This window comes from Apteryx mantelli, chromosome 18 (genome assembly GCF_036417845.1).
Source record: "Apteryx mantelli isolate bAptMan1 chromosome 18, bAptMan1.hap1, whole genome shotgun sequence".
Taxonomy (NCBI): domain Eukaryota; kingdom Metazoa; phylum Chordata; class Aves; order Apterygiformes; family Apterygidae; genus Apteryx; species Apteryx mantelli.
In genome coordinates, this window is record NC_089995.1 from 19,360,692 (window position 1) to 19,381,426 (window position 20,735).

Below are 20,735 nucleotides of genomic sequence, written 5' to 3' on the forward strand. Positions count from 1 at the left end.
CCGGAGCCCGCCACAGAGGCAGGCGCGCCCCGCCCCCCGCCGCCTCACGCATGCGCAGTGCGCGCGCCCGGGACCTTTCTCGCAGCACCTCCGCCCCGCCGATCTCCGGGGAACGCACTTTGTAGCGCCGAGAGCCCGGGCCTTCGGCACGTCACTTCCGGCACGTGGCAGCCCCGCTACGGGAGCAGGTAGGCGCGCCGCCCTCCGGGGCCGCCCGGGCCCGGCCCCGAGGCTCGGCCCGGCCCGGCCCGGCGCGGCGCCCTCGCAGGCCCCGGAGCGGAGCGGCCCTCCCGCAGCCTCTGAGCGCTGCTTTCCTGTCCCGCAGGAGGGGCGGCCGCGGAGCATGGCCGTCTTTGACACCCCCCAGGAGGCCTTTGGGGCCCTGCGGCCCGTCTGCGTCCAGCTGACCAAGGCCCAGACCTGGGAGAACGTGGCGCAGCTGCAGGCCCGCCTCGGGGCTGTCAGCGCCCCGGCTCTCCAGGAGCTGCAGGAGTACGTTCTCTTCCCGCTGCGCTTCGCCCTCAAGGTGCCGGGACCCAAGCAGGAGCGCCTGGTGCAGAGCGTGGTGCAGTGCATCTCCTCCGTCCTCGCAGCAACCTGCGTGAAGAAGCAAGAGCTCCTGCAGGAGCTTTTCTCCGAGCTCTGTACGTGCCTCTCTCCCCCTTCTGCCTTGAACAAACCAGCCTTGCTGTCGGAGGAGTTAAAGCTGGCTGTAATCCAAGCGCTGCACACCCTGATGCATTCGGCTTATGGGGATGTTATCTTGTCTCTGTATCAACCTTCCACCCTTCCTCTCCTAGGATTTGCTGTATCTTTACTTCTGGGCCTAGCAGAACAAGAAAAAGCAAAGCAAATTAAGATCTCTGCTTTGAAGTGTTTACAGGTCCTAATTCTGCAGTGTGACTGCCAGGAGCATCGACACCTAGATGAAGATGGGGCACAACAATGCGGGGATTTGTTTGCTTCCTTTCTGCCTGGGGTCTCTATTACATTATCTCGGGTTATTACTGGAGACATCAAACAAGGCCATACAATCACTGTTTCTGCCATCAGACTCTTCTACCAGATTGTTGGCTTAGTAATGTCTGATGAACAGCTATCAAGAGTCCCAAAGAATAAAGAAAAGCTGTCAGTGGAACAAAGCAGAATATCAGAACTCATGATCCATAGAGGACCTGACTGGAGTAAAAGTACTGCAGAAAAACTCACTCTCCTCATGCATAAGATAGTTGAATCTTCTTCAGTTCACCCCCACTGGAAAGTGAAACTGGAGCTGGTAGAACTTGTCCATCACTTAATGAAGAATTGCCGGCAGTCGCTGGTGGACTCATTCAGTCATCTGTTAAAGGCCTTGGTTGGGCTGGTTAATGATGAAAACAGCGAAGTCCAAAACAGGTGTAATGAGGTTCTGCAAAGCATTGCAGAACAGAGGATAGTAGCAGAAAACAGGGCTCTTGCTGATGTTTTGTCAGAGAACCTCCATTCCCTTGCCACCGCTCTTCCTCGCCTGATGAACTCTCAGGATGACCAGGGCAAATTTTCTACTCTGAGCTTATTACTTGGCTATTTGAAGCTGCTGGGCCCCAAGATTAACATTGTCCTCAATTCTGTAGCCCACCTCCACCGTCTCTCCAAAGCGCTGATGCAAGTCCTGGAGTTGGATGTGACAGACGTGAAGATTGTGGAAGACCGACGCTGGGGTTCTGAAAGCTCGTACGAACCTTCGGGCTGCTTGCAGAAGGGAAAGTGTCAGAAGAAGTACTTCCGCTTCTTCACAGAGGAGAAAGTTTTCCAGCTCCTTCAGCAAGTTTGTCGGGTTCTTGGCTACTATGGGAACCTGTATTTGCTTGTGGATCATTTCATGGGGCTGTACACTGAGTCTGTCATGTACCGAAAGCAGTCTGCTATGGTCCTCAATGAGTTGATTGCAGGAGCTGCTGGAGTGGGGGTAGATGTCCTTCATGAAAGGGAAGATTCAGTGAACATGGACGATCTCAAAGGGAGCATAACATCCATTCTTGATGAATACACAGACCAGGCAAACTGGTATTTGATCACTAGTATTGATACAGAAGAAGTTGGTACTGAGTTCTCCGTGCAGCATTCAGAACTTCCTGCCAGTCCAGGCAGTGCACGCAGCAGCGTTCTTATTCCATCCTCAGACCCGCACCTCTCTACCCGCACTATGAATGGGAACATCTGGCAGATTTGTATCCAGCTGGAAGGGATCGGCTGTTTTGCTGCTGTCCTAGGGAAAGACTTCCGGTTGCTTCTACTATCAGCTCTTTACCCTGTGCTGGAAAAGGCTGGTGACAAGACTCTACTCATTAGTGAGACTGCAATGGGGACACTGGTAGACATATGTGAGGCCTGCAGTTATGACTCCTTGCAGTGTTTGATTAATGAGAACTCTGACTATCTGGTGAATGGGATTTCCTTGAATTTGCGCCAGTTGGCACATCAGCCACATGCTTCCCGGGTCCTTGACACTATGCTGAGGCATTCAGATGTCAGCTTGCTGCCGCTGGTGGAAGATGTCATCCAAGATGTCCTGTCTACACTTGATCAGTCTTATGATAACCAGGCTTCCACTTTCCTCAGGGTCCTCTACTCATTAATGGCAGCTTTAGGTATCTAAATGATGTTTACTTTGCATAATTCAGTCTTACTTTCGCTAAGGGTACTTGTCTCTGACCTTTCAACTTACAATGGGACATTCCAAAGGCAGTTTCAAGTAGATGAGATACGGCAGCATGGTGACAGCTGTGCTTTGCTTGATGGGCCAGCTCTCGGGCAAAGATTGCTGACAGTGGTCATTATCCACAGCCAGTTTCCTGTTTGACTGACTTTCAGCATTGTAGGACCATAGCCTGTGCCAGTTCAGAAAGGATGGATTTACTCCTCCCATAAGTGTTCTGTAGGAGCACATGGGGTGTATCCCTGTCTACATCAGGGTTTTAGCATTCTCTTCTTATACTATCAGGGAGGTCATGGTGATTTGACAGCTGGTACCTCATTCTGCAGTTCAGTCCCACGAGATTTAAGTCATGTTCTTCTCTCAAGGAATCTGTGGTACCTTGCTGACTTGCAGGAGGGGATCACGACTGCTTTGTGACTTATCAGTTCCTCTTTTGCAGTCCAGTGGTTTGGAACATCCTGCAGCGAGGAACACCAACAAGGGCAGACTGCTGAGTGGCGGAGCAGAACTTTGTCCCAGGTGCAGCAGCAGCAGCTTGTGACAAGGCAAGAAGTGGAGCGGTTCTTCCTTGACTATGTCAGACAGAAGCAGATTGCAGAGGGCAATCTCCCTGACACAGATGATGAGGAGGCAGGTCTGTACTGTACAAGACTGGGGAACAGTATGTTCAACTTAGGGAAAGACAGGGACCTCTGAGGTTTTCTTTTGCCAGATGGGGGACTTGGGACCAGGCTGAAATACTACCACACTCCTGGCCATCTCGGGTACGCTTTGAGCAGACTTTAGCCCATATAAGGTGCTACTGGGTGTTTTTGCTTAGTTCTGTGCTCAGGAAAGCAAACAAAAAAAGAAGGTAAAATGGTTGCAGATCAAGGCTTGCTTTAGCTCTCAGACACAAAAAACCTGTGCTTTTCCTCACCTCATAATAGGGCATTGCACATGAGGTTCAGGACCCAAAGTTGCCTCTTTCCAAAATCCTATTGCATCTTCCTCCCCTCACCTTGAGAATCCCTGTACCATTTCTTTCCTGGCTTATGATGACACTACTTCCTTCCTGCCTGGCCCTGGCAGGCCCTGCAGACATTCATACAGGGAGCATTTACTGTCTCTTTACTGGACTGTGCTGCAATCCTGACCTTTAAATACTTCATCTTTAAATACCCAGGCTTTTCATTTTTAATAAAAATCAATGGGAAATAAAGAAGTCTGTGGTGAGGAGAGACTGCAAATGTCAGGCTAACTACACTGTCCAGTAAAGAAAGCAAACCATCCTTTCCCCAGTCCCATGCTCTCACTGAATCTGCCACTTAACTCGCAGAACTCAAGCACAGACTTGACTATACCTAAACCAAAAATGCCAAAGGTCTAATTTGGGAATCTGCAGAAGAGTTGTGGGTGGATATTGGGATCTCTCAGAACTTTCAAGTCATTATCGTGGTTTTGTTTTCCAGATGGGGTCCCCCCCCTTGCTAAGCCTGAGCCAAACAACTCTGACACAGAAGGAGAGACTCCACTGCCAAGCCACGCTCAACTGGCCAAAGATGTGATGGAGAGGTGCATCCACTTGTTATCTGACAGGAACCTCCGAGTGAGGCTAAAGGTTAGTAGACACAGGCTTTGAGGGGACAGGTGGTGCCCACGAAGGGGGCTGGTGGTTCATCAGCATGTACGTGATGCATGTTGGGCTTCCTGCTGTAATGGGGTTAATGCTGCCTTATGCTTATTCAGGACAGACCATTCAAGTGTTGGCAAGAAAAAGGGAGACAGTTTTCCGAGAGTAGCCTGGCAGCCACTCGCAGAACAGACTGAATGCAGTCTCAGTGGTGGCTTCGTATCATGAATCTTTCCTTGATGCTCGTAACAGTTAAGTCTCGTGCCTCAGTCTTTGGAGGAGAAACATCTTTCTCCCATCTAGGCCTCCCATCCCCCCTTCCTCTGCCCCTGTAGTGCAGAGACTGATAAACATTTCAGAAGTTTCTAGGGTGATGATAAGCAGGGCTGAAAGTCTGGGTTTTTTAATTATGAAAAATCCTTTGAAGGTGGCCTCCTTTTAAAGTGCAAAGCAAGACAGAAAATGCAGCAGCGAGGCATAACCCAGATTCTTACCACAGAGGCTGCAGTCATGCTAGACGATTCTGCTGGAGTTCTGTAGCAACACCAGGGTCCTAGTGCATAGCTCAGCCTGCAAAATCAGGCCAGAAATTGTGTCCTCGTCCAGCCCAGCCCCTGTAGCCCAGCATGAGTTATGTCACTGTGCTACCTGTAGCTTTCAGAATAGGCCTGGGTTCTGTGCACTGTTCGGTTGATCCCAGTTCATACTGAGGTAAAACTCTATCCTTTTGCTTTATAACCCTCCTTGCTCCCTGATGTAACTCCGGGGATCCACCTGAATGCCTGGTGTTTCTGGCGCTGCAGCAGTCTGAAAGTCTGTTACTTACCCCCTCGTGCACAGGTTCTGGATGTGCTGGAGCTCTGTGTAACTGTCCTGCATCCTCATGGAAACCATCTGCTTCCCATGGCTCATCGTGTCTGGCCAGCTCTTGTCACCCGGCTGATTAGCGATGACCCTCTGGCAGTGCTCAGAGCCTTCAAGGTACAGCAGTGAATCCTTGCCAACAGCCTTCAAGTTGGTGCTCAGAAGGCAAGCAGCTAAGCCACTGCTATGGCCTGCATGAGAAGCACTCACGTAGGGTCATTTTTAAATGTGTCTCAAAACAGAGGGGTACCGCCTTGCAGTGGGTGGACTGAAACCACTCTTGCAGCTTATCCACAGATCATACCTTAATACTGTTCCTGCGGGAAATAGCAATATTAATTATTATTACAGGGAAGGGGAAAACAGTTCTTTTACAGCCTAAGCAGCTGTTGGAGGCACTGTATAGTGCAGCTTATCCTTTGCCTGAACCACAGTCTCAGCAACCCCCTTTAGAAGCACCCCACCTTCTTAGTCCGAAGAGGAGGGATATTTTTGTGATTGAGGCATTGGTGGGGGGGAAGTTGCAGTTGTACCTAAAGCAAAGACTTAGCTTTATAATAACAACACTTAGAGTTCCTGACTCTGTCAATTAACAGCATTCTCTTCCTGAATCAGGAAGCTGGACAATAAAACATGTTACTTGAGGTTGCCAGCCTCACAGTTTTACAGGGCTTTCTGTGCCATGCAGAATGAGATTCATTTTGGAGTCCTTCAGTATGAAGAAAAGGAAAGTTTCAGTGCCCCAAATTCCAGGAGCCATACACTAGAATTTCAGAGTAGCCATACCTTGCATGTACCTGCCTTAGAAGAATGGAGAGACCACTACACAAAAGCTGATTAACACTTGAGAAGTTCAAGGGATCATTACAAGTAGCACTGCATTTGGGTTTTGTTATGAGAAACATCCCAAGAGTATATTCCTTCTAAATCTCAGAAGAAGAAGTATAGCATCAGTGTAAGTCAAATACAACACAACCAAGATCTCAGTCCTGCACGCTAAGACCACATACATGAGCTTTGTGAAGTTTCAAGAGAACCAGGTTTTGGCCACGTGGATTGGCCCCATGGGTCAGCCCTTCAGTTGTGCATGTATTTAAGGCTCTTCTCTAGTCCAGTTTGTTTTTTATCCTGGGCACACACCAATAGTGCTGGGTGCCCTATGCTGTGATGAGTTGGCCTTTCTGCTCTGTGGCATGCTTGTGAAGATGGACTGCTTTAACCACAAAGGTGATTTATATTTTAACGGCATCTTCCATCAGAAGTTTCTTCAGCATTTCTGAATAAGGCCTCACACTCTACTCTTTCCTTGACTGTGCTGAGGAGGGAAGTGCAGTTCCAGGAGGTTAGCAATATGAAATTGAAGAACAGGATGCAGATCACTTGGCCTTCCCCATCAAGCATGCACCTACTGCTCATTATGGAAGTAGTGGCAGGTACAGTCACATTGCTCTCAATTGCAAACAGCTATCAAGGGAGAATGTCTCATCCCCCAGAGCTGGTGAAGATTGCTGAGCATAGCACTCTTGAGCAGCCTACTCAGACTTGTATCTGTACTTATCCTTCAGTAACTGGTGTTTCTCCTTTAGGTGCTATGTACCCTGGCTCAGAAGTGTGGGGACTTTCTGAGGCAAAGGTTTTCCAAAGATGTCCTGCCTAAGCTGGCCAGTTCCCTTCTCAGCCAAGCCCCAGCCAGTGCCAGAGCTGGGCCTGTGTACAACCACACACTTGCCTTCAAGTTACAGCTGGCTGTGTTGCAGGGACTGGGTTCTCTGTGCGAGAAGTTAGACATGGGTGAGTACTGAGGAAAGTATTAGGTAGCATGAGATCTCTGCTCGGCTTAACTTCTCTCCTTTGATCTTAGCTGACCAAGCCTGTACTTGCTTCTCATCCCTCTGCTACCCCATAGGATTGATTTCCTGATCTTCCCCAGCCTCATCCCTTTCAGGTCATGCTGGGCATTAATCTCTCCTCCTTGAGAGCCTATAAAAAGGGGATGGTCACTTTACTCCCCAAGAAACAAACGGGTGGAGAAGATTCCCAGTACGCTGTAGAATCTGACTGCTCATCTCACTTATGCATGAGAAATGGGTATAAAGTGAAGTTCCTGGGTTGCTGCAGCCAGGTGGGTTGGACCATGCTTTGTTCTTAATTAACTGAAGAACTGGAGCCCAGATAAGCCTCCAGGATAAGTTGACTGGTTCCATTTTGGGGCATCTCTCTGGATGACCCTTTAAATGCAGCACATTACATTCTTCTACTGAACAAACCACTGAAATTCTCCTGGGGCAAATTTTTGGATGTAACTCTGATGAGGGAAAAGGTCTGCTGGTTAGTTGTTCTTGTCCTCTCTCAATGCCATTGATTGCTTTCTCAGTTCTGCGGCAAATGCTCAAGGGGACAGGTCAGAAGAGCTCTGGGTCAGACAGTTGGAAGGCTTAGAAGCCACTTGCTGCCAATTTAGAGCAGAGCCTATTAGGCAGCAGCAGCTGAGTAGGTTACCTCCTACCGTTCTCTTCTGTTCCATTTCTGCAGGCGAGAGTGACCTGAATAAAGTGGCAGATGCCTGCCTGATCTACCTCAGCGCCAAACAACCCATGAAATTGCAAGAAGCTGCCCAGAGGTAATATATCTTAAATGCAGGTGCATCAGGTGTACAAGGAGTGTGGGGAGGGAGAGCACAGTAACCCCTTCTCTTTTACACCTTTTCCCATTCCTCCCCCCAGCATATTTGAGTCCCGTAGAGCAAAGCCTCTCACGGAAGTTAACCCCTTTCTCTGGTGAAGTAGCAGTTACTACCAAAATGAGCTATAGAGATTAGCTTGTGCAAAAATTACAGTTTATTTTCAAATTACCTCTCAATTCATTTGGGGACAGAAAGATGTGCTACTTGCTTTATGCCAACCACCTTGTAAACTAGGATTCTTAGGACTCTTGGCCCATTGGTGGGATAAAACTGCAGAGGGGAAGACAGTTATACAGGAGAATGTGTCAGACATTCCCATGTATTCTATCACTAGTGGGTTTCATGCTTAATACCTTCTGCAGGCTGAGATTTACTTCTGTTACCCTTCTGTTTCCCTTCCCGCCCCCCTCCCCGTGACTGCTGTGTCATCACCTCAGCCCCTCTGCTGCAGAGACTCTTTATAAGGGAGCTTTATACCTCTTTCAGTCCTATCTCCTAGACTTCAACGTTGCACCAGAACCAACAAGGTCCGCCCACCAACATCAAGAATGTTCCCTAAGACTTCAGAATTTCTCAGAAGTATTTTTCAAAACTCATTGTTTGTCACCAACAGAGAAACACCAAACAGTAGGCAGCCTTGCAAGCTCAGACAGTAAAGCCTGTTCAAAATTAAATTATCCATGTGGATCAGAACCATCAGAAAAACACATCTGCTGTAAAAGGGGTAAATGCCACCCTCTCTCTGGGTGGCTAACCTTCCCTTCCCCTAACGGGAGAGGAAGCCAGCTGTAAGCAGGTTCAGCAAGCATTGCAGAGTTCAGAGGGCAGACTATTAGAAAGGGAAAAACTATCAGTTGCCTTTCACCTGAGTGCAGAGCTCCCAGGGGTGTGCAAGGTGTGAAAAGCTTTTGTGTGGTTGGGCAGCAGTTCAGGCAGAGAGAGCTCTCAGAAGCTGTAGCTGTACCTTTGTTTGTATTCCTGAGCTGGTGAGAATAGGTTTATTTTTACCTTAGTGGCTTTTATTGCATCGCAGCAGGCTTCAGTAGTGTTCTTTCTGCAAAGGGTTTCTTAGCTGTAGGACTGTATACCCTTAATACAATATACCTTTCCTCTGTGTAAGCAAAGCAGAACACCAGGATTCATCTAGATATTTGGAATCTTAAGCTTTTAAATCACAACAAAGTAGTCTAAAAGCTGTGTAATTTAACAGCAGTGGGGGGAGAAATACTGAATTAGCTTTATGATGTGACAGAGTCATTAGAAGTTATTGTCAAGCAAGTTCACTGTGGTTGGAGAAAAAGGGGAAAAAAGCTCAAGGCAAGAGTAATTTTCTCCTGTGTAATATTTTTATTTTGTTTTTAAGTGAAAACTGCCACATGTCACGTTGCTCCCCCCCATCTTTAATGTACCATACATTACATATTTCATTGAACAAAGCAAGATCTTCTGTGAACAGCTCGCTCAGGTAGCTCTGTTGCCCAGACACATACATGCATCAAGACACGCATCATGTCTGGCCTGATATTAACCGTGCATATATGGCAGTACTTTTACTTTTTAACTATCATACACATGATATGCGGCTTCGACTTGCAGCAGTCAAAATTAGTTTGTACCATAACAGTCAGCTATAGTTCCATGATAAGAGTCACTTCTCAGCTATACTTCAGCTTCCTTTCTCCAGCTGTTTAAGCATCAGATTCCTATAAGCCCCACTCCTTTTCTTTGCTCTCCATGTGCCTGAAAATAATCCTGCAAACTAACTCAGGCTGTCATATGGAAGGCCCTTTGTATTTAGGCAAGGGCAAAGTTATCAGCCTGCTGCATGAAAAATTCTGCATTTTAAATGCTGCTAAAAACAGATATAACAGAAATAATCTTACCCACAGCCTGAGTGCCAACATAAGTCACTTGACAACCGAGCATTATCACTGCAGAAATCATACAAGGTAAAGAGATATTTGGAATCAGCTTGCCATTTTGATTTATACTAACTGATATTTCCCAACAAGAAGTAGTCGCTATTGCTCACCTTAGTGGATTCTAACTGAATCCATGAGTTGTGACCTGTCAGGAACAAGGTCAGCTCTTATGAAAGCCAGTTGTATCTCCAATAGACTGAGTTTGATTCTGAAGTGAAGATTCTGTAGGCACATAAAGGGCTAAGCAGGAACTTTTGGCCAAGGTGCTGGAGCTTAAAGGAGGAAAAGAAAAAAAATAAGTAAAGAAAGCAAAAGGAAGAGCTTTGTCTGTCTTCCAGGGATGTTATCATGCTACAGGGAGGCTGTTTAATCCCATTTGTGGGCCCTGTAGTTTTATTAGATGAACCAGTGGGAGTAAGTGAATGTGATATATGCAGCGTAGTGCAATACTCAACAGGCAGAAATGGATGCTGGGAAGAAATGAGCTCCAGTATGTCTGAGGAAGAGAAAATGGTACAGCAGGCTTTATTGTAAAAGGACTGCTGGTAATATTCCAGGAGGGGAATATTATTCAAAGCTTGTAAAAATAAATAAGTAATTGCACACATGCACTGAAGAGGAGCTTGGGAAAGCCAGGAAACACTAGTTACATCTTTGCTTTTATTGAAAGTAAGCCAGTGCAGCTGTGGGTAAAGTGGCTGGGGCACTTGAGCTGCTAAGGAGTTTTGTGGTGGAGGTAAGAATAGGGAACAAGGCAGAGGGGGAGATGCTGTAAACTGAAAGTCACGATATGTAAAAACTGAGATTCTGATCAATTTATCAATTTGCATCATCCCTGACAGACTTCTCACTTTTAAAACAAAACAAAACTGAAGGAAAAGAGATTAAAAAATTGTCATTGGCACACATCACCACTTTCAGAAAGAACAGTTCAGCATTTTTTCAGTTTGAAGTGGCTGTTTTGAAATGAACACACTTAATTCTTTTTAATAAGTCTTTACAGCCTGTAAAATTTACCATATGACCTTTTGGTCAACATCCTGGATATAGATTATTTTTTTCCCAGGATGCAGAAATATTTTTTCTCAGTTGTCACTGAAGTCTGTGGTCAATTGTGTCTAGTTAACATTCAGCAAAGATGCAAAAGTCAGAAAAACTTGTCCTTTTGCCAGTCTGTTCACATTGTGCCTGCTTGCTTTAGATTTGCTTAGACCTTGGGAAAAAACAAAGCAACAGAATAGTCTAACTCCACTTTGTGCCAATAGAACAAGTTATTTAGTACAACTGGAACAAACAGGAGCTATTTTTGGACCTTTTTAGATACCGAAGTTGATTACATGGCATTAAAGACACCTCTTTTGGTTTGACTGTGTAGTTTATTGGATACTTATTGACAGCTGTCATTTGCAAGCTGGGTTGAAAAACCCTAAAACAGCCACCTGCACAAAGCAAAATTCAATAAAATTATATTTAAGTAAAAAAAGCAACAACAGAAAACAAACCTGGATTAACCCCAGGATTCTTTGCCATGGAAACAGGTTGCTTAGAAACTACCTAAGAGTTAGTTTGAAAATGTAAAAGTCAAGTTGTTCTTTAAGCTGCACAGCACTCCAGGTTATCAGGAGATAATCACATGCCTTAGGCCATTATGGGCACAAGAGAGCAGCTAATCTCTTGAGGGTTGCTCTCTCTGGAGCAACTGATTGGGAAGAGGTTGGAGAGCAGGATATCTTTGCTCTGAATGTAAGAAGTAAGGTTATATATGTGCTGGAAAAGCAGAAGCCAGCTGAATAACATTCTCTTTTCCCATATTTACTTCCCAGTGATTCATATTTCTTGCCCAGTCTCCCCACACTGGCTGTTCCTATCAGCCCCAGCCATGAGGAGTGAGGATTGTTTCTCTGCAGCTGCCCACCATCAGCAGCCCCTCGGAAGCTAGGGGAAAACAACTGGAACCTGCTGTTTCCTAGCAGGTGGGCAGCTGTACACTCACACTGTCATGGCTAAGTGAGCACCAGCAGGGCCAGGAGAGCGCTGACAGCTGCCAGGGCTTGGAGAGCTAGTACAGGGATTTCAGCAGGTGGAAGCTCTAGACCCTGCCCTAGCGAGCCTGCTTGCGCTTTTGCTCAGTCTGACACCCATGGGAGGCTAGCACTCCGTTCAGACCAGCTCTCCCTTTTCCAGTCACCATAACTGCAATAATAGAAAGCTGGGGGAACAGAGATCCCCATGAATTCACCTGAGTCCGGCCATCCCCCAGAAAGAAGGCACTGTTGCCAATACAGTCATTTCCAAGCACAGCTATCATTTTGGAGCATGTTCACGTTGTGTTCCTCTGGGAATGACAGACAGGGACTGCAGGTACCCTCAGGAGCAGGCACTGGCTCACAGTGGCAACGTATTCACTCATTGCTGTTCAGACACCTGCACTGGGAGAGACAGGCAACTGGTTAATAGCAGACGGACAAAGGCAACTTCTTTGGCTGCTCGTGGAGTAACAAGTGAGTCATACCTCAGTGAGGTTATTGTGAAGAGGTGAAGGAGCTTTCTAGTGCCTCCATCTCATTTCTTCACTTTTTCAGATTACCTATGGCATTCCACTCCCTTTCAGAGCACAAGAGGAGATAAGAACTTCTAAACAGGATTTCTGCCTGCTCTAGATAGGAAGCAAGCTCACTTTAGGGATAAAAGTCTTCATAAAAGTTTTGACAGCCATCAGGCCTGTTTTTGTGTGGCTTTTGTAGCAGATGATAGTCTTTGGTTTTCATTTTAGAGAGGAATTCTATCCTGTAATTCACAGGGGAACAAGCAGGTCTCCCCTCCAATTTCTTTTCGTATTATCTCCCCCCAGCTGTTTTTCTCCTCTATGGCCCATTGATTTCAGTGGAAGCTAGACACCTGAAGATCTGTGGCTAGGCATTTACTGAGGTCTTGGAAAGCTGGCTCATAAGCTTGGTAAGTGCTGAGTACCCTTGGTGCTCAGTCTCCACTGGAGCACAGAGTACTTAGCGCCATACAGGATGAGGCCTCACAGTGCTGGCAGGGCATCTTGTAAACTCTAGTTTAATTTTGTACATGGCACAGCCAGGGAGCTTAATAACCAGTTAAGCCCAATGTGCCTTCTGTGCATCAAATCCTGACACAAACCTAGCCAAGCCCAAAAGTTACTGACAACAAGAACTGGCAGAAAGGAATGAATAAGTGTAACTCATGCAAATTAGCCATTTGCTCTTTTGCTCCTAGAAACTTCCTGTTCTTCAACAAGCCTATCTGCAGCATCTCTGTTACAGCAGCTCACAATTGGAGTCAGAAGTGTGAAGTGCCTACTCAAAAGTTAAATCCCCCATCTTACCTGGCATATTGAAATTCAAAGTGAAAGCCATCAGCACAGCAATAAAAAGCATTATTGGAAGTTGTCACTTCTCTCTTCCTCCATTCTATTCTTAATGAAGGTTTATTTAAAAAAAAACATCCTGCTCTGTGAAAGATGCTTTGCAGAAGGAAAGGAACTTGGAGGCAGTTAATAAGAACTCAGCCTGAGGAGAGACTCTGAAGCAAGAGACCTCACATAAGTGTAAAGCCCCCCAGTACAGCATTCAACTCTCCTGTGACTTAGCCTAGATGGCTGTCCACAAAACTCCTCATTTTTAACACCTCTGAAAGGGAGAGAAGTTTGGCTGGGTTGACCACTCACTCCCCAGAAACCAGACAGGGTAATGCACAAGGCACAGAACCTCTTAAGATCTCTGTGGGAGAGACTGTCCAAACGTAAGTAGTATGTGCAGTACTCTGTAGTCACCTCCCCAGCACTTGCCCCCCGTTAGGACAGGCCGATTTAGAAAGGTTTTTGCCAGCAGCAGCCCCAAAGCACTATTGCTTTCTGTTTGAGCTGGAAGTGCTTTTATTCTCAGCCATGCTGGCTTTATAGAGAGTTCTGTGCATTCGCTTGCGAGTCCGCTACACACCTCCCCAGTGACCTGGCTCCACCTGCCTGTGCTTACCACAGGACAGTAGCAAGACCTCCCTGGGGTCCTCCCTCCCTGCTCTAAGAGGCCACTGCTCTGCTGCCTACCCTTGAGCCCCCATGAGCCTCACCCACAGAAGATTCGGTCCTCTGAGTTTAGTACCCCCTCCTGTGACGCTGAGACCTCATGCTGAGTCTGAAGCCTGGCTCAGTTATTCACCAGCTCCTTGTTTGATGTCAATAATGTACTGCTTAGCATAATAACTAATTTTCTCCCACTTTCCAGTAGACATGAAAGTAGTCTTCTCTTGGGCACAGAAACCATCTTAATGGCTGCCTAATGAGCCTCCAAATCTGTTCAGCTGTCAAAGGTTACAGACAATGTCAAAGCTTTCCACAGTCGTTTGTTAATGACCCTCTTGGGCACAAAACAAAAAGCCTTCTGCTTACTCTCCTTTCCTTTCTTCCCATTCTTTCTAAAGTGTTTTCCTCCACTTAATGCACGTGGACCCCGACGCCACCTGGCTCCTCCTGAACGAGCTCTGCTGCCCTCACCTGTACGAGCCCCCACATATCAGCCTCCGTCCCGTGAAGCTAGGTGGAATGGGAAGGCAGCGGAATGAATTCACCGATAACGTGCTGTTCCTGTTGGAGATGTTGCAGCAACAAGAGAGTGCAGTGCTGCAGACTGGCACGCGAGAAGCATCTCCTCCTTGACAGACCCATGCAGGAGCTGAGAGGGGAACGAGGAACTGCTGGGATAGTGCTCACCTGGGGAAAACCCCATCATTTAAGCCCTGAATCATTCCAGGGGAAAAAGGAGAGGTTGCCAATGTGGTATACTGGCTGAGACACCTCCCCATGGGCAGAGATTTTTATACAAAGGGTGTTTGAGAATGAGGTAGATACATTGCCCTGATTCCTCTGGATTTGTACTTCCCTGCACACAGTGCTGGAGGGAAATCCAAGGGTCATATCATCTGTTTCTTCAGTATGAAAAGAAAGTCATTTTCCAGCAGTAGCTTGTCTACACTTGATCGTTGGGTGTTACCCCTTCAGCCCTAACTCCCTTCTGGGGAGTTAATGCGGCTGCTGTCTGGCCTCCTTGCATTGTCAATAGAGAAACTGTGATACTCCCTTCTGTTCATAGCTGGAAAATGATCTGACAACTTAAGCTGAAAGTTATTTTCTGGTCTTTACTCTTCTTAGGGACAGAATTCTCTTTGGGGTACATAAGAACTTTTTTCTGATAGCAGCTGACATGAAAAACAAAAATTAAAAAGTTGCATTTCCAATAAATTCCTCACCACCACTACTGACAGGAGCAACAGTATCCTGATATCCTCTTAGAAACGTTGAGTCTGTTCTTTTATAATTTACTGTTTGCCAAGACCAGCTGGTGAGACTGCACAAATGGATTGTGTTTCCTTGCTTGTGGTTCTCTTACAGCTGAGCTGTAGCAGAACACAGAACATTAGAAAAAATAGCCAACCTTGATTTACAACTTGTAAATCATTTGAGAATTCACCTCATTCCCAGATAACTTGTTCCCTGGTTAATTGTACTCCTTGTTAAGAATTTGAATGTCTCCCATGTGAATTTGTCAGGCTTCAGGTTCCAGCTCAAACTCTTCTGCCTTTCTGCACTACTCTGAAGAACACCTGCTCCAGTACCTCTCCCCCACAAGTCGTTTGACACCAGTCAAGTCATCTCTTCACCTCTTGGTAAAACTAGATAGAAAGGGCTTTTTTAAGTTGGTCTCCATAAGGCCTGTTTTCCAGATTGCCTGCCATTCTTAAGCTTATTTCTTAGACCTCTCAGATTTTTAATACCAACACTCAAGGAGAACTAGATGAAGTATCTGCCTGTACCCCAGCATAGCCTGCCAAGTATATGTGCAGGTGTTCAGACAACGCAGACTGACATGTGGTCTGAGTGCATTGGGGCCATGACTGTTTGCTTGAATGGGTATAGTGCAATGTGGTAAATGGAGAGGAAGAATATTGCTTTGTGGCCTGCTTCCTATCTGCTCCTGCAACAGGGGACTTCACTCCAGAACCAAGGAACTGGCCTTACCGCTCATCTGGAAGTTGTCATGAAGCTCCCGAGTCCTCCAGACTCATTCCCTGGAGACTGTCCACAGATGCTGCTTTATTTAGGTCAGCTGTTCTCAGACTGTTCCGTCTCCTGGATTTGTCAGCTTCATCCAGAATGACTTCTGACACCAGGCTGCTTTATGACACACACTTGTGCAAGTTTTATGCTAGTAAAGCAAAAGGACAGATTCTTGACTGTAAACTTGGAAGCAAGCTCAAAAATAAGAAAAACAATGCAATAAAGTGTGATTTTTATATGTAACCAGCTTTGTGCATCACTGTTAGGGATCCCAGGTGACTGTTCAAAACTTGTCTCAACTGTTGGGACCAAGGGGACTGCTGCTGATACCCCCTCTCCACACACACACACACACACACACGCTCTTTTGATATGTCTTCCCCTTTCCTTCCTGTTTGTGTTCAGACTTTATTCCTGGTTGTTTTTCCAATAAAAAACACAAGTTCAGTGACTATACTAAGTGGGACAGAGCTACAGTTCAGCTTTTACCCCTTACCCTTTTTTAATACATATCAAGTGCTTAACTTTAGGTGGGATTTTGTACAAAGGAACCGTTAAAGTTGACCTGATGGGGGGAGGTGGGAGAGGCAAAAAGGTGAAATACTACCTTTGGTCTTCAAAGCACTCCTGGGGCTGCTGCAGGATTTTCTGGATTGTTATAGTACTTAATAAAAATCATCTGTCAGATACACACATTCCATCAAACCTGCCTCTAGTTTGCCTTTAGTTCTCGGGGGAACTCACACATGACAAACCAGCAGCACAGATATGGCACTCGGTGCTTCAGCCCAAACCATCTGTTCTGGTCTCTCCACTCACCACTTCTCGCTGCCCTCTCTCTTGCCAGCAGCATGGGGTTGACATGGGCTGCGCCTCTTGCCAGAGAAGTACAAGTTTAACGCTGCTATGGGAAACCTCAACCGTTTTCCTGCAAATCAGCCCCCAAACCAGGCTGGTGAGAAACACCCCTCCTATTACCGGGATTCACTGGCTTGTCACAGCTGCAGAAAGACAAATGATTTATCTGCACATGCTCTGCTGTGCCTGAATTTGTTACCTCTGGGAAGCAGAAGCATCCCAGCCTTGCTAGATTCACCTCAGCTGAAACATAAGGCAAGCTTAAAAGAAAAACAAGCTTTATTCTAACTTCCTGCAGAATAAAGTTAGACATGTTTTTGTAAGGAAAAGCATAAAACCAAATGACATCTGACTAACGCTAGCCAGCAATCTCATTTCTGGCTGTCACTAGGTGTTTGCTGGGGGTGTCAAAGCTAGTGCAGCACCTGCTCTATTCTAGCACAGGACCTCTAAGAAGCTTTATGTGGCCCTAAGAACCACAAGGCAACTCGGTAGCACGTCTCCTGCTGTTATCCTTCAGAACTGACTAAAACAACGGTGTGGCACAGCCAATAACCTTGCCTGCTTCACCTCAGGGTTGTTCGTGCTGCAGAGCTCAGAGGCTACATCACCTTTCCTGAAGGCAACTTCCTTGCTTTAATCCGTCTCTCTCCAGAACTATTCCAACAGGCATGTAGCTTTTGTATTCGCCCCAAATTTGGCTGTGGTGCTTTACAGGCAGTTGCATGATATGATCTTTTTTTTCTTCCATGACAACTGAGCCTATAAACCACACATACATTGGGAATAAAAGCTCCCCACGGTCACCAGTACCCGGAGTTGCCGACTACCTGGAGAGTCGGGAGGGCCCTTCAATACAGACCCAGCACAACAGTGCTACCAGAGCATCTGCCACAGCCAAACACCCGCCAAAAAAATCATCCTGTTCTAGCCCAGTCTTGGTGATCCTGCAGACCACATCTAGCGGGGTGTTTGAGGACACCAACCATCATGTGTCTGCACCAAGGCGCACCATCATCACGCACCAAGACAGACATGGGGCTCAAGAGCAACAGTGCCACGTCGAGAAGTCCTTGACCCCACCGCTGCCTCACACCCGCTGCTCTGTATCTCCCAGTCAAGTCTGCACAGCTGTTTGCAGGGCCAGGCTGCAAACCAAGCCCTGTGGGACCCGTTCTCCCGTCAGCGTGATGTTCCTAGCTCACGTTTCCTCCAGCCCCCTCGGCTTTTCCCTCTGCGAGAGGATCGCGGTGCCACATCCAGCTCGCGAGCAGCAGCGACGCAGGCAAAGCGATTCACGCGCACATCAGCCGCACGGCGTTTCTGAACGCAGCACAAAGCAGACCTTAGTCCCTTGCGGGCACGCTACCCCACGCCGGCAGCACGAGGGGCTGGAGGAAAGCAGCAAGATTTAGAGAAGCACAGATCAGTGTAGTTTAAGGAGGAAAAGGAGGCTGCTCTCTCCCTGCCAGCGCTTCTCATGATTACTCTGGGGCCAGCAGCGCTGCAGAGCCTCTTCACAGAGCTGCTGGCCAACATTAAAACAAAAGAAAAGAGCTGATGCATTAAGGAAAATGAACAAAAGCTGCTCCCCCTCCCCGTTCCCTAAAGCAAAGCGCAGTGTTTAGCGTGGTGGGCGACGGTTATCGATTCAGCACTTCGGAGTCTCGCTCTCCGGGGTGCCGGTGCTCCCGACGCCTTTGCTGCACGTGGAGCCAGGATGCGCCTCTGTGGTGGAAAGGTTTTGGAAGACAGAGGAGACTTTAGTGGTGCTCGGCTCCCTCCGAGGAGCTTCGGAAGAGACCGAAGGACAAACGCTGCTCCCGCGTGTCCTCTGCGCACGCTTGTTCCCTTTGCTGCGGTCCAAACAGCCTCTCCGTCCCCCTCCTTTGCACCCTCCCATTTCCTCCCACGCACACAAATCGCCTTGAGCATCTCCGAATCCCCCCGCGGTGACGCACGGCTGCGCCCTGGGCCTGCGGGACTCGGGGAGAAGCGTCTGAGGAGGAAACACGGGCGACGTGCCGAGGTCCAAGCCCTCACCGCAGCGGGAGGGGAGCCCAAAGCCCCGGGCTGCCGCTCGGGAACGAGTCCGGCCACGGGCAGAGCAGAGGAGGAGAGGGGGCATCGCCAGGCTGGACGGGAGATGCTAGGTAGATGCTAGAAGTATTTCGTGCATCTCGGAAAGCCACGACACCTTTTTCCTGCTCTCACACAGGCTGGTTTTGTTGATCAGAAACGCAGGGGTGAGCTCCCGCCGTCACTGCGATGCCAGAGCCCCCCCGGGGCAGCCCTACACCCCGCCGCCGTCCCCTGGCCCTGCCGCCGTCCCCTGGCCCCACGGGCAGCCCCAAAGCCCGGCTCCCGGCTCCGAGCAGCCCCAAAGCCCGGCTCCTGGCTCCGAGCAGCCCCAAAGAGCCGCAGCACGGGACATGATACTGCTCCCTGTTACCAGCACCAGGGGAAGCGGCTGGGGAGCAAACGGGAGCAGTTTCTCCCCGAGGAGATCTGTCTAGAAGCAATGCTTGCTCCAAATCCAGACGCTCGCCAGCTACCCTGAAGCAAACGCAGTGGTAAAACCGGGGCAGCACCGGGCAGAGCTGCGCGGTCGGCCCCACGGCAGTCGGCGGGTCCCGTGGCCGGACTCCCGCGCGGCGCCGTGAGCGGAGGCGTCCCCGGCGGGCAGGGCGTTTCGGGGCTGCAGACCCTGAAGGAGGAGCGTGCTGGCACCCACCGCGATTCCTCCCCAGCTGCGGGGGGGGGGGGGGGGGGGGGGGGGGACACTCCGCGCTTTCTCAGCGGGCACAGCGCAGGTGGCAGGAGGGCCGCAGCAATAAGGGAACTTTCCCAATTCCTCTCTTAATTGCTATCCTCCCTGCGCAACAGGGCTGGAGGCAGAGGAACAACTGGAACCCGCTGCATCAATCGATCGGAAACGGGGGCCTCAGGCTGCCGTTCCAGCATGGGCTTCCTGGCGACCCAATGCACCAGCCTTCTGCCTTCTGGGTTAAACCAGCACTCGCCACCGAAAGCCCGCTGCGCCGGGAGGCGGCGCAGGCCACGCACTAACTCCCGGCTTGCGGAGAAAACGCTGCCATGGCTCGCGGGCTTCTGCCGCTCGTCAGCCCCTGTCCGACGGGGCCGTCACGGCAAGGCGGCAGGTCGTTCCCGAGCCTTCGGGGCAGGAGCCAAGGGGGGGTTCGGGATCGGTACCGCGCGCACGCAGGGTAACGCACCCCGTGCACGGCGCAGAGCCCCGGGGTGTCCGCAGCACCCCGGCAGGGATTCGGGGCGCTGGGGGCATCCGGAAGGCAAAGCGAGGGCGCAAACCCTCGCCGTGCCCATCAGGGACGAGGCAGGACCCGCTGCCGTGTCCCTCCCGCAACTCCCCTCCCCGCTCACGGACGCTGCCTCTCACGCGGGCAAACGCGCCTTCCCGTACGGATCCCCAGGCCCCTCTCTTGCTGCGGCGCTCGCTGGGCACAGCCGCGCGCCTGGCCGGGAGCAGGCTGGCGCGTTCGCTGCACGAGCGGACGCACGACGACCGCGCGCCCCTGCGGCGGCTGCCCGCTGCCCCGGGTCGATGCCGCCGCGGCCGGGGCCGACGTCCGTGCCATCCCCCCCCCGTTACACGCCGCTCGCCTCCGTCAGGCCTGCAAGGCTTCCCATACGCGGCTTCTCCGCCCGGTTTATTGCCCTCAAAGGCAGCTCAATGGTTTCTCCAGGCTTCACGGCTCTGCTGGAAATTCTCCTCGCTTGCGCTTGTGCTTGTGCCGTGGCAGCAGGGACGGGCGGCTGGCCCGTCTCACTCACGGCGGCCTGTCACATCTCTTCCCGGCTTCGTTATCACCCCTGCTTTATTACAGGCAGAGTAAATTGCTTTTGTCTGAAGTGGGATAATGGTCAGAAGAGTGACTGTGTGGAAATGGCATTTTCATGAGGCTTGGTTTTTCCCCAGCAGTGACTTGCATATTAAGCTGGGTCCATTTACAAACGAGCGCGAGGGCTTCGCCGCTTCC

The 20,735-nt window shown here is 49.2% G+C and overlaps 1 protein-coding gene across 3 annotated transcripts; it reads left to right on the forward strand.

The window, feature by feature from the left end:
* The first annotated feature begins 173 nt into the window (after positions 1-173).
* On the forward strand, positions 174-16,101 carry TTI1 (TELO2 interacting protein 1). Of its 3 annotated transcripts, XM_067307722.1 has the most exons (8): positions 174-188; positions 326-2,630; positions 3,138-3,332; positions 4,150-4,298; positions 5,151-5,291; positions 6,761-6,965; positions 7,707-7,794; positions 14,226-16,101. In XM_067307722.1, the coding sequence occupies exons 2-8, from the start codon at positions 344-346 to the stop codon at positions 14,458-14,460; spliced, it is 3,300 nt and encodes a 1,099-aa protein (XP_067163823.1). In that variant the 5' UTR covers positions 174-188; positions 326-343; the 3' UTR covers positions 14,461-16,101. The 3 variants fall into 3 exon arrangements, with proteins under 3 accessions (XP_067163823.1, XP_013800371.1, XP_067163822.1); XM_013944917.2 differs by lacking the exons at positions 174-188; positions 14,226-16,101 and adding an exon at positions 13,023-13,175 and having other exon boundaries at positions 344-2,630; XM_067307721.1 differs by lacking the exons at positions 174-188; positions 6,761-6,965; positions 7,707-7,794 and having other exon boundaries at positions 344-2,630; positions 14,226-14,449.
* Positions 16,102-20,735: the final 4,634 nt, after the last annotated feature.